The sequence below is a fragment of the Thunnus albacares genome, chromosome 2 (genome assembly GCF_914725855.1).
Source record: "Thunnus albacares chromosome 2, fThuAlb1.1, whole genome shotgun sequence".
Taxonomy (NCBI): Eukaryota; Metazoa; Chordata; class Actinopteri; order Scombriformes; family Scombridae; genus Thunnus; species Thunnus albacares.
This window is the reverse complement of record NC_058107.1, coordinates 35090411-35105857: the sequence shown is the minus strand read 5'-3', so window position 1 is coordinate 35105857 and position 15447 is coordinate 35090411. Positions and strand designations below refer to the sequence as shown.

The 15447-nt window shown below is 39.4% G+C and overlaps 1 protein-coding gene across 2 annotated transcripts in view; it reads left to right on the top strand.

Annotated features, from left to right (window-relative positions):
- Window positions 1–15447, top strand: part of fras1 (Fraser extracellular matrix complex subunit 1) — a 298584-nt gene that overhangs the window by 247490 nt on the left and 35647 nt on the right. Inside the window, exons 40-45 of one of the 2 annotated variants that reach the window (XM_044332436.1) lie at window positions 1097–1229; window positions 5665–5849; window positions 7219–7372; window positions 12107–12370; window positions 12708–12896; window positions 13931–14050. In XM_044332436.1, coding sequence (XP_044188371.1) covers window positions 1097–1229; window positions 5665–5849; window positions 7219–7372; window positions 12107–12370; window positions 12708–12896; window positions 13931–14050 — 1045 coding nt within the window. Of the gene's footprint in view, window positions 1–1096; window positions 1230–5664; window positions 5850–7215; window positions 7373–12106; window positions 12371–12707; window positions 12897–13930; window positions 14051–15447 lie in introns of both variants that reach the window. The other variant, XM_044332428.1, reaches the window with a different exon arrangement.

Here is a 15447-nt window from a genome sequence, read left to right as displayed (position 1 = left end):
TATTCTTGTCAATGAATATCAAAATAGCCTTTATGTGTCTTAAAAATAAAATTCATTGATTAAACCACACAATCGCCTCAGAAAGGCTAAATAACATCAACATAAGGCTACTGTTTCAAAATCAAAGGATACGTTTATTAATCAGAGCGATCACAAAAAAATCACTCAAAACCAACAGCAGCTCTCTCTCAAATAAAACAAAACTACAAACAGTCAGGTGTCTTCATGTACAAATAAAAGAAAAATACATTTATCTTCAAACTTATTTGTTCTGCTGCTTAGAGCTTTAATGAATATATACTGCTATTTACAAATAGGTTTCCAGGTGGACCAGCTGACAGGACAGTAATCCGTGTTTAGCATGATGCCAACAACATATTAATACAATGGGAAATCCCATAGAGAAATGGCACAGCTAGCAGAGTTAGCGTTACACTATTTAACTTAAAACAATTACTAGATGTGAGCATAAAACGGTCTTTATGAACCCATAATACGTTTAGATGATACAGGAGCATTACCAAAGAAACTACATGACACATTAGCCTTGAATTAAAGACATGACGAACACAACTAGCTAAACTACAAGCAACATAGCTCTGGCTGTCTGGTTCAGGAAGGCCTAAGGGGGATGATTTTTGGTCCCACCCACTTAAATCAAAATGTGATTGGTTAATTCATCCGTCACTTTCTAAACAAACACACGCAGCTATGAATTGCGGTAGTTATGAAGTCCTAACCAATGAGTTAGCCAGCTAACCTTTTCTCTGCATAGAGACGACAACGAAATCTGATTGGATAACTCTATTTTCATGCTTTAAGGACAGTAACTCTTTCATTATTACTTGATAGAAAATGAGGCTTAAATTAGAACTAGAAGAGAATGATTATTAAATGAAATATAACATTTAAAATGCTGTTTTGTTTGGCCTTGTCTGAAGGCTTAGACGGCCCTAAGGGTTCCCCTCTGGCACTCAGCCCCCGGGCTGCTGGTTGTGTTTGGCTCATGTTTTTTACAGACACATCCTCTCCGAGACTTTTAAAACTCAACAAACTCAGTTTTTCATTGCTTTCTTTGACGTCCACGCACGTCTAGGTCCAGGAAGGAGGTCGTGTGCAGCTGTCTACCAATCACATCATAGTGTCGGACCTGGACACGCCCAAGAAGGACCTGCTGGTGTGGCTGGTCAGTCCTCCGAAGTACGGCTTCATCGAAAACACCAAGAGAGGTGAGATCTTTGTCAGTTTTGGACATTTTTCCAGACAGGTGAACTTAAGGACCTGAACGTATATACATGTGACACAGTGTTACTTGTGTGTGTGTGTGTGTGTGTGTGTGCGCTGGCACACCTGCGTCACTCGGAATAATTTTCACATTTCTATTTGTGTCACACTCGTACACACACAATGCCGGGTGAATTCCCTTCAGCACTGCCGCCATCTGTCACAGCTTGATTGTGTTGTGGATTATCACTGCCAGATAGCCGGCTACAGATGGAGTCATTGTTATCGTCCCAATTCTGACTGCATGCTTGCTCAACCGCTGCTGTACTTTCTTCTGTCCCCAAGAGGAACTGTGAAAACATATCATTGAAAGAACAGCATGAAATCAAATGAAAGATATGGATACAAATTGCATAAAAACACAAGGTACGCTCAGTAATACAGTTGACAATTAAAGAGGACAAACAGAACATGTAGCACATTAATACTTTGACAGAATGGATGATGGTGACATTTTCGAGAACCTGCAACAAGTCCAGTTGTTCTTGACTCAACACTTTTGGATAAAGTTTACAAGGCTAAAAGATGCTCTACATCAAAAAAGGGGCATTTCACCAATTTTACACAAGTTCAGTGACGGTAAGGAAGGTCTAACAAAAGACCCTATTGAGTTGCATTATGGGAAATGTAGGATCAAGTGTGTTTGGGGTTTAATTTTTTAATTCTGTCTTTTGTTAAATTCCCAAACTTTATGGGAGTATGCTGTAGTCCTGTTGTCCTCTCGGGTCAATTTTGACCCGGGAGGACAACAGGTGTCCTGTCTAAACTTTTATATATACCAGTCTGACATTAATCCATTGACATCTTTTCCTCTGATCTCAACTATAGTTAAAGTAATTCATGATTTCTTGGTCAGGTTTTGGATGACAGCACATAATGACACCCGTTGTCCTCCTGGGTCAAAATTGACCCGAGGACAACAGGAGGGTTAACAAAACGGTTTTCATTGCTCAGTTGTCGTCATGTGACCAAAGCATACCTGGATCACATGATGACAACAGCTCCATGACAACTAAGTGGCTTTGAGATGCAGTTGAAAGCCCTGGAAGATGTTAGTAAGTGGACATCGAGCTAAAGAACATACATACACATAATAAAGTGTATTCAAACTCAGACATGTACCCTCACCACTCAAATAACTGCTCCCAAAAGTCAAGAAAAGTCAAAAATCTTATTAATTTTGTGGATTTATGCCAGTTTTATGAGCCGAGCAGAGAGAATTTTTAATCGGTATCAACAAATCTGCCACTTTTCTAAAGGAAATAAGAAGAATTGATTCTGTGAACCCATCGATAATAACCCAGATATTTATTGACGCTTATAATTCAAAAAATATTAAAGTAATCATAGACAAATTCTACAAGGGCTTCACCTCCTCAATGAATACAAATTCAACCAATTACGTACAGTAAGGCAGCGCTGGGAGAAGGAAGCTAATATAGCAACATGAGAGGAAGCTTCAAGCATGGGAAACCCAGTCTACCTCCACTGACTCCTTGTTTTGGAGAGATTTCTGCTGGAGGGAGTGTGGAGCAGTTTTGATGGACCATGCACATATTTTTTTGGTGGTTTTCATATGTTAGGCCTTTTTGGGAAAGACGTGGGCCGACCTGAAATCTGATTTCTGTTTCAACTTTTTGTACCTTGGAAATATTCCCGAAGGTTTCAGTAAAAACAACACATATCTTTTGAAGATTTTTATGGCTGCAAGTAAAAATAAATTACAAAATATGCTGGCTCCAGAGGAGCAGTCCTTCTTATCAATATAATCAACTCTATTCGCTCCATGGAAAAAAAAGACTTTTACCCTTTAACTTCAAAAAACAGAAGGGGGATAAATACTTTTTTCTGCCTGAACCCTTTTAGAAGCTCTTCCCTTTTATTGAGTGTGCCGTCTTATCCCAGATCCCGTCTGTTCTGTGTCCATACAACAACTAAACTTTACATGCTCAAACAAACTCAGACATGCTATCCTCATGTTTAAACCATTGCTAGCGGTGTATTTGCAACATTTTTAGCTTTAACTGTTAAGCAACAGCAGAAAATTGCCAAATTGACCAAATTGGATTATATATAAAGCAGCACTTTTCATTTTTAATAATAGATATGAAGCCACAGCAATGCTAATTCAGTTCTGCCGTTTTACATGCAAAAAAAAAAAAAAAAAAGAGAGAGAGAGTTATCTGCAGATGTAATGAAGGATAAACGCACAGCAGTCAAACACTCAGTATTGTCTGCTGCTGTAGATAAGCAGCTGGCACCAGTCTTCCTCTCTCTCTCTCTCCACGTCCCGGCTGACTGTCTTTCGATGGCTGCTGGAGCAGAGGGGACGTTCATTGGTATTCAGCAGAGTCAGTGAGCGGCGATGTGAGGTGACGGGGATTGCTGCTGTCACGGGTGGGGGAGGAGGGAGGGGAGGGGGGGCACAGAGGAGGCCAACCGGTGTCACCGTCGATGTGTCGGCTGTTTTATTTCCTCAACAATTTTGTGTCGGTGTGCAGATGCACGCAAAAAAAAAAAAAACAAACACAAAAGGCGTTCACCCACATGCTCATGTTGCACATTTGCATGATTTCATTACAATTATTCAGACATACACAAAAAAAAATTTGCAGAATAGCATATACACACCTACATACTGTTCATGTGCTGTATTTATATGCAAAACAGCTTCTATCATCACATTACGCATTTACATCTGTATAGTGAAGCAGCGACATATTGTATAAAGGAACACATTCTCTAATATTGTGCATTTAAGTTTTTTATTGCTGATGCAGAAGCATTTAAACACACATACACACATAATAGTGTATATTTATGTTAGTTGTTTAACTCCAGAATGAGACATCTTGATATCAATAGGCCACATTACAAAATATCCATTTTTGTATTGCATAAAATTACAGCTTTGTCTCAGAGGATTTTACAAGCTGAACAACATATCACGTCCTCCATCCTTCAGACTCACGCTTGAGGATGAGAAATGAATGTTTCCTCTACCTGACAGCGCAAAATTTCACCACTTGAAAACAAGAAATGCCAAAAAATTAAAAGGGCAGAAATTTACCGAGCATGTTAATGCTCACCAGAGAATGAACTCTCTCTTTCTCCGTTTTGGACACCGTGTGAGCTTTTACCCTCAAGCCAGAATGTAAATTTTCTTAACAGGATATCATAATCTAATTGGAAGATAGCCATTCAATATGCTCAGCACATTTATGCTCACCATAGGGTGAACACTTTTAATTTTAATTATGCAAAGGCCTTTCCTTATGACAAACTTTACATTTTTAGTCCCATTACTGGCTATAAGAACAGCAGTTTGTTCTATGCTTCGATTTAGTTTGATGAAGCGTCCTCAGAACAGCTAGAACACATAGGTTTTCAGTGGAGTATTCTTTCGACATGTCTGTCAACAACATCTTGGAGGTCTCACATATAATTTTAAGTCTAAAATGAGGTTATTACACATAGTTTTCCTCATGAAATAACAGAATTCTCAGATAGATAGTACAGCAGGAACACGATCTGCTTTGGTCAACACATCTGTGCTTCATGTCCCTGAACGTTTCATTTCCTGTTTGTCCTTTTTTCCACTCTGCCCGTATATGGTTTCAGAACTGACAGACTGATAGAGATGTCAGCAGTCTTACTTCTTTATTATGGTTTTGAAATCTGCTGACATCATGTTTGAGAACAGAACAAAAAAATTTACCAGCATCTCTCCGTCGGCTGCAGGTGATTTCCTGCCCAGATTATGATTCTGCAAGGGTTCCCGCTCAGATAAGAGACTCCCCTCCCTCACCTTATAACAGCCAGATGATGGAGATGTGATGTGATTTACTGTTGTGCCACACAAACACACACACACACACACACACACACACACTTATACTCAGCTATTCCCCTACGGAGCCCTGACTCAGCTCACCGTGGACTCATCCATCTTCTGTGACGACGGCACTTTGTCTCAAACTTCACAGATTTCAAGGTTGATTTTGCACATTCGCTTCAAACTCTCCATCGATGTCCATGACTGCCGCTTCAGTTGTATTTACAGCCCAAAAAGAGAACTGTAAAAGTCTCTCGATGCTACTCTGCATCCAAACTGCCAGTCAATCCTGACTAAAGTGAAACATGAAGGCTGGCGGAGATAAAAACAAACATGTTTTGCCGTCATTCCAGCTGTCAGATGATATAAATGACGGACTAACTGGTCGCCTGAGAGGCACATGAGCTCTGTGTTACAATATGCTGCTATTGTAATGTGAAGTCATAACTGGAGATATGAATGAACTGGTGCATTCTTTTAGGGTTGTAACTTTATAGTAGCTGCCATTAACAGAGACTTTCTACTTTTATTTTGTCATCAACCAGGCGGCTCAGTCGGCGGCTCGCGGGTCGTCACCCCCGACGTTCCTTTCTCTGTGGAGGACCTAACGTCCGACCACATCTTCTACGTCCAGGAGCATAAAACTCAAGACAAGCAGGACGTCTTCAGCTTCTACATCAGCGACGGACACAGTCAGACGGAGGCTTTCAACGTGGAAATTGACATTCAGGTAACCGGTTTCTGTTTACAGACCGCGTCTCGACTTTAAACTTCTAAATTAGTTATTAAATTTTTTTTTTTTTTTAATCTTGCTAAAGTGGTTTAAAGTGGTTTCAGTGGTGGGAAATGGGATTTGCAGCAGCTCTGGCAGAAGCTTAAAAGTCATTGAATGTTTCGTTTTGTTCAGCAGCTCCTGCAGATACAAGGGGGTGGACACAATAACATGAACACTACTCCAGTTTAATGCAATCCTACAGTATGCAGAGGCCTTGTATGATTAAACGTTTTTGAAGCTTAATAAGTTTAATATTTTTACTATTAATGTGTGATCTGGTTGTGTGAAATCTGGTTTCCACATTCATGTCCCCCAAGAGGAATAAACGCATTTATTTTGGTGATCTGAAGACCTTTCCAGAAGCCCCACTGCAGCAAAACTTTTGATTTTCAAATGATGATAAATTCTCTTTATTGTAGAGAGAGCATGACTTTTCCTGCAACACCTTTAAATAAACAAAACTAATTCTGTCATTTAAGAACTGGAGTCTTATTGTGTTGACAGTGAAAGTTACAGCCAAATGGAGCGATTATTGGACCTTGGTGGAGGTCTGCACTCTAGTCATTTCTTGTTGCTGAAACAGCTCAAAACAATTATTGCAGATTCTTAAAATTACCCATAAAGTTAACTACTTAAATTAGCCAAAACGTCTGATAATTAATTGACAATATTAACTATCTTGTTTGTGGAAATGCGACTAACGACATCTCTAAGAAGCCCTCACTTTGGAGACCAAAATACACACAATGTGTTTAAGTTTAACTGGGATGTTGCTGATGAAAAGAGATGAGAGGAAAACTTCTACAGCTGCAAACCCCATCAGTAACTGCATAGATAGACTCAGCAGCTCTTCTAAACTACTGTCCTTGATGTACACATGACTTCGTTGAAGAGAAGCAGCTCTGTCCTCAGGCCTTTTATTTTTTTATTCAGCCTAAATAAACTCTGCATCCCAATCCATCTCTTAAGCCTGTTTTAAGTCTTGAGTTGAATTGATGAGGCTGTCAGTGAGCTGCTAAGTTTGCATGAGTGTGAGTGTGTGTGTGTGTGTGTGTGTGTCTGGGTGTGTTTGCGCATGAGCTGTATGCAAACAGTACAGTAAGTCTTTCAGTGTGTGTGTGTGTGTGTGTGAGAATAGGTGTATTTTAATGTCGAGGTGTGTGTTAATGAGTAAAAAAAAAGGAGACTTAAATGCAAGAACGCATCTCTCCTCACTGCATGGCAACCAAGTAGCAAATCTAAAATCTAGCGATGTCACAAACTGTTATTAATGTAAGAACTTTAATCATAGTAATCTTGAAGTTTGTTTTTCCTCCCTCAGCAGAGTAAAGAGGACCAGGAGCCGGTGGTGTCGGTGAGCAGCATCCATGTGGAGGAAAACTCCGGAGTCGTCATCACGAACTCGTCTCTGAGCGTCCTCGATCAGGACACGCCGGAGAACGAGATCCTCTTCACCATCATCAGGAAGCCTTCCTATGGTGAGCACTGATAACCACACACACACACACACACACACACACACACACACACACACAAACATATACTTGAGGCTTGTTGCCAGTTTATTAGGCACATATAGCTCAAACTAATTCAGTCTAATACAACAAATCCTACCTTTGTTACACTGAAAGGTGTTTTATTTATTTATTTTATTTAGTCCAAATGTGTCAACATAAATGGGATGGTTATAATATTAGAAAGACTTCTCAGTATAACACGATACAGTTCAGCAGCAGCAAAGCTTCCAACATGACCAACAGTAACTAGAATCAATTTTTTGCTCATTTTATTTAAAACTTTTGACATTTACAGAAAAACAAAACCCCAGCTACTCACCTGCACACACAATACAACCTCCTAAAACAAGACCTCCACAAAAAAATGACAAAAGAAAAAAAAATAGATACATTACTTAATGAAAAGAGAAGGAATATATTATATTTAATATATAATTTATTCCATAAAGGCTCACAGGGAAGGCCAGGACCAGGATTATTAGGAGTAATAGTTATTTTATAAGCACTTTGTAATGTTTCAGATATTTCAGTCCAACACTCCCTGCATCTGTTACAAGCATCCTTGTGGTTAGGGAACATTTTTGCTAATTTGGCCTCAGTTTAATAGAGTCTAAAAACAGTTTCAATAATGAACATTATCGCCTTTATTAAATTAGGATTTATTGCCGGGCTTTTATATTAGATCTGTTAATTTTGGCTAGATGAACTTATTGGCAATCTTTTATTGGATTCTGTTCATTCAACATCCTGCATGAAACTAAAACTCAGGTTTTATCACTTTTTTCATGCAGAAGTTGAAAGAATAAATCTGGTAACCGGTCAACTCATTACTAGAGATGTATGTGAGGATATATGAAACTGGTTCCACTGTGTAGCTGCAGAGTTTTTTCTGCGAGCTGCCGTTCATGCAAGTTAAATGAATAAATGAAAATGTTCTGCCGCTTCTGTCTGCAACATTCATACATATGCATCCGATGTTGTATTAACTTTTCATTTTAATTGTTCTTGATTTAATTATGTTGCCTTAGTAAGACAAGCTGATGAAGACAATACACAGACATTTCATCTGCACATTGCAGGAAAAAAAAAAATACATAAAAATAAAAACATTCTTCCTTTAAAATCACAGAAAGAGACACTAAAATGTCTTTTCATTCTGTTTCAGGTGCATTATTTAAACATTTCCTGTATGCGGTTTATTGTAAAGCAAACATTAAACAATCATGGGACTGTAATTGCTGCTTATAAAATATAATTAGATGTCAGCTATGTGAGGTGCTTCAAAAGCAGATCCTCATGTACTGTAAATTTACATACATACCAAAACAGCATTGACTGCAGATAAACATTGGAAAATTATGCAAACAGATGTGCAGTCTGCATATTAGCATATAATGTATATACACACACACATGCACACACACATACATATTCTATAAGATATTCCTCCACACGCTTTCACACATACACACCACAGACTAATAAACAGCTAAGCAGAGAGTTATGCTGAGGAGTATCCAGCATGCTGATAGTAAATTGTTCTGAATGTGATAGAGATGAACACAAACGCACACACACACACACAAACACATTACTCTCTCTCTCTCTCTCTTACAAACACCCAAACAGTTTAAAACAAGACAAACACACCGGTCGTCCGCCGCAGTCTGGCACTGCAGCGGCCATTCCTCACACACGTTCGCCGTACACGACACACACGCTCAAATCAACTGACCTTCAAAACACTTTGTTTTCCTGCCGTGCCCTCGCCGTTCCAAATTGAGTTTTCACTCCTGTCTGCCAAAAGCACGTTGTACTAAAAGAAATGGCTTCACAAAAAAAAAAACAATTTCTCTTGGACAAAAATGTATTTCTCACTCAACAATATATCATCTTAACCTAGTTTTAGCTCAGAAGTTTACAAAATCAGGAACTCTGTGAAAAATTCTATAAAGAAAGTGAAGAGCAATAAAAAGTCACACTGAAGTAACGTCAAACAAGAAATAAAAATGAGATAATCTGATATTTTTCCACATTTTATGTTCATGTTTTGTGATTCTTAAAGGGGACCTATTCTGCTTTTCCTTATTTTCAGTCATATATATAATGTTACAATATCGGATGTTCATATTAAATGCAGCCAAAGTGTCAAATAATGAGGTAAATGTATGTAGAAGTAATCCCTGTGAGTAAAAGCACAAAAGGCTGAACGCTCAGTTTCCATTGTTTTTTTCTACTTTCAACCTGAGCTGACGTCGGCTCATGACGGATTTCTTTATATGGTCATCTGCTCCATGCACAGAACACGCCAGTTCACTGCTCCGCTCCGCTAACATTATGGCGCTTTTCCATTGTTTTGGGGGTAGTCATGCCGAGCCATGACTCGAGTCGAGCTGGTACGCTGTGAGAGGTTTTCCATTACGCAGCATGGTAAAGTGAAATAAGTAGTTTACCCGTTAGAGGTAAACTGTACTATTCCTCACTGCATTATTTCTATCTGATCTGCTGAACAAAGAGCTCCAAATATCTCCATATGTTGTTAGCTCTGCTAATTCGGTGGTGAACATGTTTTATTTCCTGTAAAAAACAACAAACAATAAAAGTCTCCCTTTATTTAGTCATTGAAAAGCTTTTAATATGAAGCAGTAAAGCAGGAAATGTTGGGTTTTCATCAGCAGTAACTTAACACAACTCCGATATGGTCAATGGTCATATTGGTCAGCCAATCAGAACAGAGTGGGCTCATCTGTAGGGGTGCCTTAAAAATAAAGGAGCTAAAACTGATTGCTAGAGACAGAGGCTGAGCTGAGGGGCTGCAGAAACGGCCGGTATAAGATAAATAAGAATTTTTTTGAACTGTGAATCATGCAAAGCTACTCTAGTGGAGTCCCAGAATAAAAATATAGAGCTGGAAATGAGCATCATAGGTCCCCTTTAAGAGTGAAAATGTTCTCTTTTTGTTTTGCTAAATTTGCACTCAGGAAAAACATCAACGCCATAAAGACCCAATTTGTTTGAGATATAGGAAGCTGACTTTAATGGAACCAATCATCGTATTGCATGTACATTCGAGGCACAGTTGAAAGGGAACTGAGCCTCTAGTGCTGACAATCAACCAGACAAGTGGCCTGTTGTGGCTGCTGGAAAGTCCACAAATTGGAGGATAAGTTGCAGAATAAATTACTGAAAATATTCGTCATTTTTGAATGGAAAACATTCCCCTATGTGTGATAAAGCTTTGTCAAGTTTACACATCATGTTGAGCAGCATCATTTACAGCTAATCAGGAGCTTGTTTAATACAAAGTCAGTGCTCTACTTTGATTGAATTGGCTTATAGACCGAGTGTACTGCCAAAGGCCAAAGGCTGCTTGTAACTTGGAAATTAAAATGTTAAAAGTTATCAGTTTAATACCATTATTACACTAAGGAAGGAAGATAATATATTTTACTACACCTGGACATCTTTGAATCACCTTTCCCAGCAAGTGTCCCAATTCTTTTATTGAGTAAGCATCTTGGCATCAGATTGTGAGGCAGTTCAGGTGGATCCAGTTTCAGAGGTGTCGGGCTGTTAATCAATGTTACCAATGAGACCCAGACTGACATTTTGTTCATTTCTTTTTCTTCAATACTCTTCCGGTCTGCTTATTTATGTCATCTAGTAAAGATGATGTATAATTTCAGCTCGCAAAACACATTATTCAAGTTTTCACAACAGTATCGACTTACCGAATTTTTGGTTCAGCGGATGAATCTTATAGATTATTCCCGAAAAGACACGCTGGATGTTATTTTCAATCCCTCACTTCTCTAATCTGTCCACCCCCCCTACTCTAGGACATTCCTCATAACAAACCGCCACCCCCTCTCCCCCCTCCTCCCCCCTTCCCCAGTGAAAGCACCATAAACCAGCCGGTGAAACTGAGTGTACCATTGCCATAAAACCAAAAGCGTGTACAGCTGATGGGACAGGGAGCAGGAGAGGAGTGATTTCATGCAGGGCGATGAGTCCCAGGCAGCTTGTCTTTTTAACAGGCCGCCTCTCTCCACTGTCCTCACATCACACACACACACACACAGATTTATCACAGAGAGACCGTTTCTAATGTAATAAAGACGTCAAGATGCTGCAACACTCACTGGATGCTGTAGAACTTGTTTCTTGTAACACATAAGGCTCCAATTTTTTCTGTTTATGTTAAAAAAAACAAATATCAGCTATATATCGTGCCAGATAATCAAATATCAACATCAGCTCCAGGCTCAAAAAATTCAGTATTGAGTTAAAAGAAATCAGGAACATTACACTGCAAATACTTTTAAAATGTAGGAGGGGAAAAAGAAAGTGTCTGTCAGTGACTGCATGTGTGTGTGTGTGTGTGTGTGTGTGTGTGAGTCTCATTATGCTCCAGGATTTAGACTCAAATCCCATTTAAACCTGGGCTTTGATTTAAGAAGCGATGTCATTTAGTGAAATCTAAAAAGTCCCATTAGTTTCTACAAAGACCTTTTCTGTCTTTCATGTACTGCATGAAAAACTCAAACGTCTTCCATTTAACTGAGATAATCACGGTACTTAACCAGATGTGATGTGAGGCGCCGCTTCAGCTACCATTAGCATGTGCGCACACACCTACACACCTACATACCCTTTTCCGAATCAGAGGTTCACTAATCTTTCATTTCCCTTCAGGCAAACTCCGCAGACGCCAGTTCTACTCTCAGCCGTTGGAGAACGGTCGGGTCCTCTCACAAGGATCGACCTTTACCTATCAGGACGTCCTGGATCAGTTGCTGGTCTACACGCCTGAAACTGTCAGCGGGGGCGCAGATGAAATGGGTTTTACCCTCACCGACGGCATCCACACCCACACGGGCCGCCTTGAGTTCACCATGGATGTCCGGAGGAGTGAAGGACCCCGAATGACCGTCAACAGAGGCCTGCAGCTCCCAGCAGGTGAGACTGGAAGGGGGGGAGTCGGAGAGTCGTATTAAGAGGAGAGAAAAAGCCTCTGTCATGTTTTGTATTAATACAAGAGCTTCTTAGTGTGAGAAAAGTCTTTAAGGTGTTGAAAATGTGTTCAAGCAGCTATTATATTCTATTAGAAATCTAAATAGAAATAAAGAATAGAGATCTCAAATAAGAACTTTCAAACATTCAGATAACATCTCATTCAAAAAAGAAAGAAAAAATAAAAGAAAGTATAAAACCAGAGTAAAAAAAGGCTTAAATAACAAGTAAAAGGTTGTAAAGTAAGACCGCGGTGACACTGAGTGCTCTGTATTTTTTACAGGGTCTTCGTCTAAGATCACGGAGCAGAATCTAAAGGGAACAGACGTCGATTCAGACAGCCTGAAGCTCAGATACATCCTGACCAAAGATCCTCCAGCAGGCAAACTCCAGCTCAGCAAGAGTAAACGTGTGGAGAAGATTTCTGTCAAAGGTCCAATTCAGAGCTTCACTCAGGAGGACGTCAACAAAGGTGACGGCTTTGTTTCTCTCTACTTTCCTTTTCCGTCTTCTCTGTTCTGTTTGTACAGATAAATCAAGCAAGTTCTGCTCTTAAATCTGTTGTTGGAGGTTAAAAGAAAGTTGAGAAATATTAGATATGTAAAGAAAAGTATAAAAAGTACATTCATTTAGAAAATACAGTTCAGAGTTCAAGAACAGTTGCCCCAATACTGAAGTGTTCTCAGCTTAGCCGCTGATTTTCTAAAAATTTGACCTCTTGACCTCCACCTTTGGTCCCAGCTGTCAAAGAACACGTTCCACATTCGAATGAAGACCATATTGACAAAGCTTGGGGAGGAATGGTGATATCCATCCATCCATCATGGACCTTTAAATTTGGCGATACATTCCCTGGTCAAAGAAGTACAAAAATGCTGTGTGACGCTGTTTAACAGCAATAAGTTAACTGTGACATCTTAGTGAACAGACATTTTTCAAGGCAGACTTAGCAGCCATAATACCAGGACCCTGAAACTAAAGCAACTAATTCAACTATCATTCATTTAATTATTAACACTTTTCCTACTATGACATGTCAAAATGTCTTCTATTAAAAGGGGCTTTAACGATTTATTAACAAATGAGACCATGTTGAATATGGACGGTAGCTTCCATTTCTCTGATAGCTTGCAAGCTAGTATTTATTGTTATTATTGTTAGTATTAATCTCTATTAAAATCCTAGGATGTTGGTTGTGTTTGGCTTTAACTGCTTCCTACCATCTGACAACGACAAACACTGAACGTTTTAACTCTGTTTAAGTAAGTTTTGTGACATAAAGCAATTTCACTGATTTCCCTCCAAATTCAACCATGTGACTCAGTGAGTTGAAGTGTTTAAAGCTGCCTCTTCTCTTTTTAATGGTCTCGTAGTTGGGTTACAATGATTTTACCAATGCCTGTAATGGTCATTTATTGATGTTTAAATGCTTTAACTTTTCCCATCAGTTTCTGCTGAAATATAACATTACTGTAACACCGTGTGTGTGCTCTCTGTGTCTTACAGGCCTGCTGCAGTACAGCCATGAGAAAGGCGAGAAGGGAGGCAGCCTGTCTTTCAAATTTAACCTGGTGGATCCGGAGGGCAACAAACTGATCGATCAGTCCTTCTTCATTAGTGTACTGGGTAGGGGTTTCTTCCATCCTCTGTTACCTGTAGTGCTGAAATATCGGGTGAAGTGGTCCTTCAGTTGGTGGAGGAAAAAAAAAAAAAAAAAGGCAATTACTACAGATTTAGCCCTTTGTCGTGCATGCTTACTGATGTGCTACTGCACCTTGGACACGTCCGGAATACAAATTGCACGGAGAGAAAAAAATAATTTCTGGAGCCATTTTTTGCACAAGCCACTGTTTTCCATCTTCTAAATCATGCAAGTTCATAGTGGTGATATTCAAATCTACCCTACTACAAGAACTTCTTTTCATTATAAAAAGCTATTTTTTTCCCCCCAAAGGCCATTACCCACTCTGCTTATGTTAAATGAGCTAATTTTGTTGAAGTAAAAGGTGTTAAACTGGGCTTCCCTCAGTCTGGAAAATACCAAGATTTGACATTTATATGCAGAGAGCATGGAAACCTGCTAACTGATGCTAAAAGGCTGAGTAGGTTTAATATATATTGTACTGCTGAAATGATTAGTCAGTCGTAAAGTAGTAGATATTAGTATAGTAGCGATGTATCTATGGCTATTTTAATAATTACTGCTATTTTAAGTTATTTATCCAACATTTGCTGGTTACAAGATTAGTTTACAGGCCTTCAAACACATTTTTGGTTTGTGCAACTTGGGATTTTAGAGACTGTAGTAGCAATAAAATAGCTTAAGGGAAGAATTAATTGGGACTCAGTGAGGTCAAGTCCATGTTATACTCAGTCTAATGGTGCTGGGTGGGGTATGGGGTGTTACATGTAATACCTGAGTGGATACAAGCGGACTAACTGTCAGCTTTGATCATGTTGAGCATCATCAACATCACAGGAGAAAAAAATTGCTTTATGAGAGAGAGAATGTGAGCTGTGTTCTTAATTCTTAGGACAAGCGTTGCTGCTGTTGTCGACCACAGCTGCTCATTAAATGATGGAGCATCATGCTGCTTCCAGAGTCAGGGTTCTTTCTTTATTTAGTTCTGTTGGGGTTCATTTTGGATCAGGTCATTATCATTTCAGATTGGTACTCTTGTTAAAAATGACTTGATGCATGCTGGTTTTCAGTAGGTTCTCCATCGGTGTTTTGAATTGCATTAAAAATTTTGAACCCCTGAAGATTTACAGAATAAAATAACCCTAACCCTAGCCCTAACCCCTACCCCTAACCCTAAACCCTAACCCTAAACCCAAACCATAAACCCTACCCCTAACCCTAAACCTTAAACCCTAACCCTAATCCCTAAACCCTAACCCTAACCCCTAACCGTAACCCTACCCCTAAACCCTACCCCTAACCCTACCGTACCCTAACCCTAACCCTAACCCCTAACCCTAACCCTAACTCCTAACCCTAAACTCTAACCCTTACCCCTAAA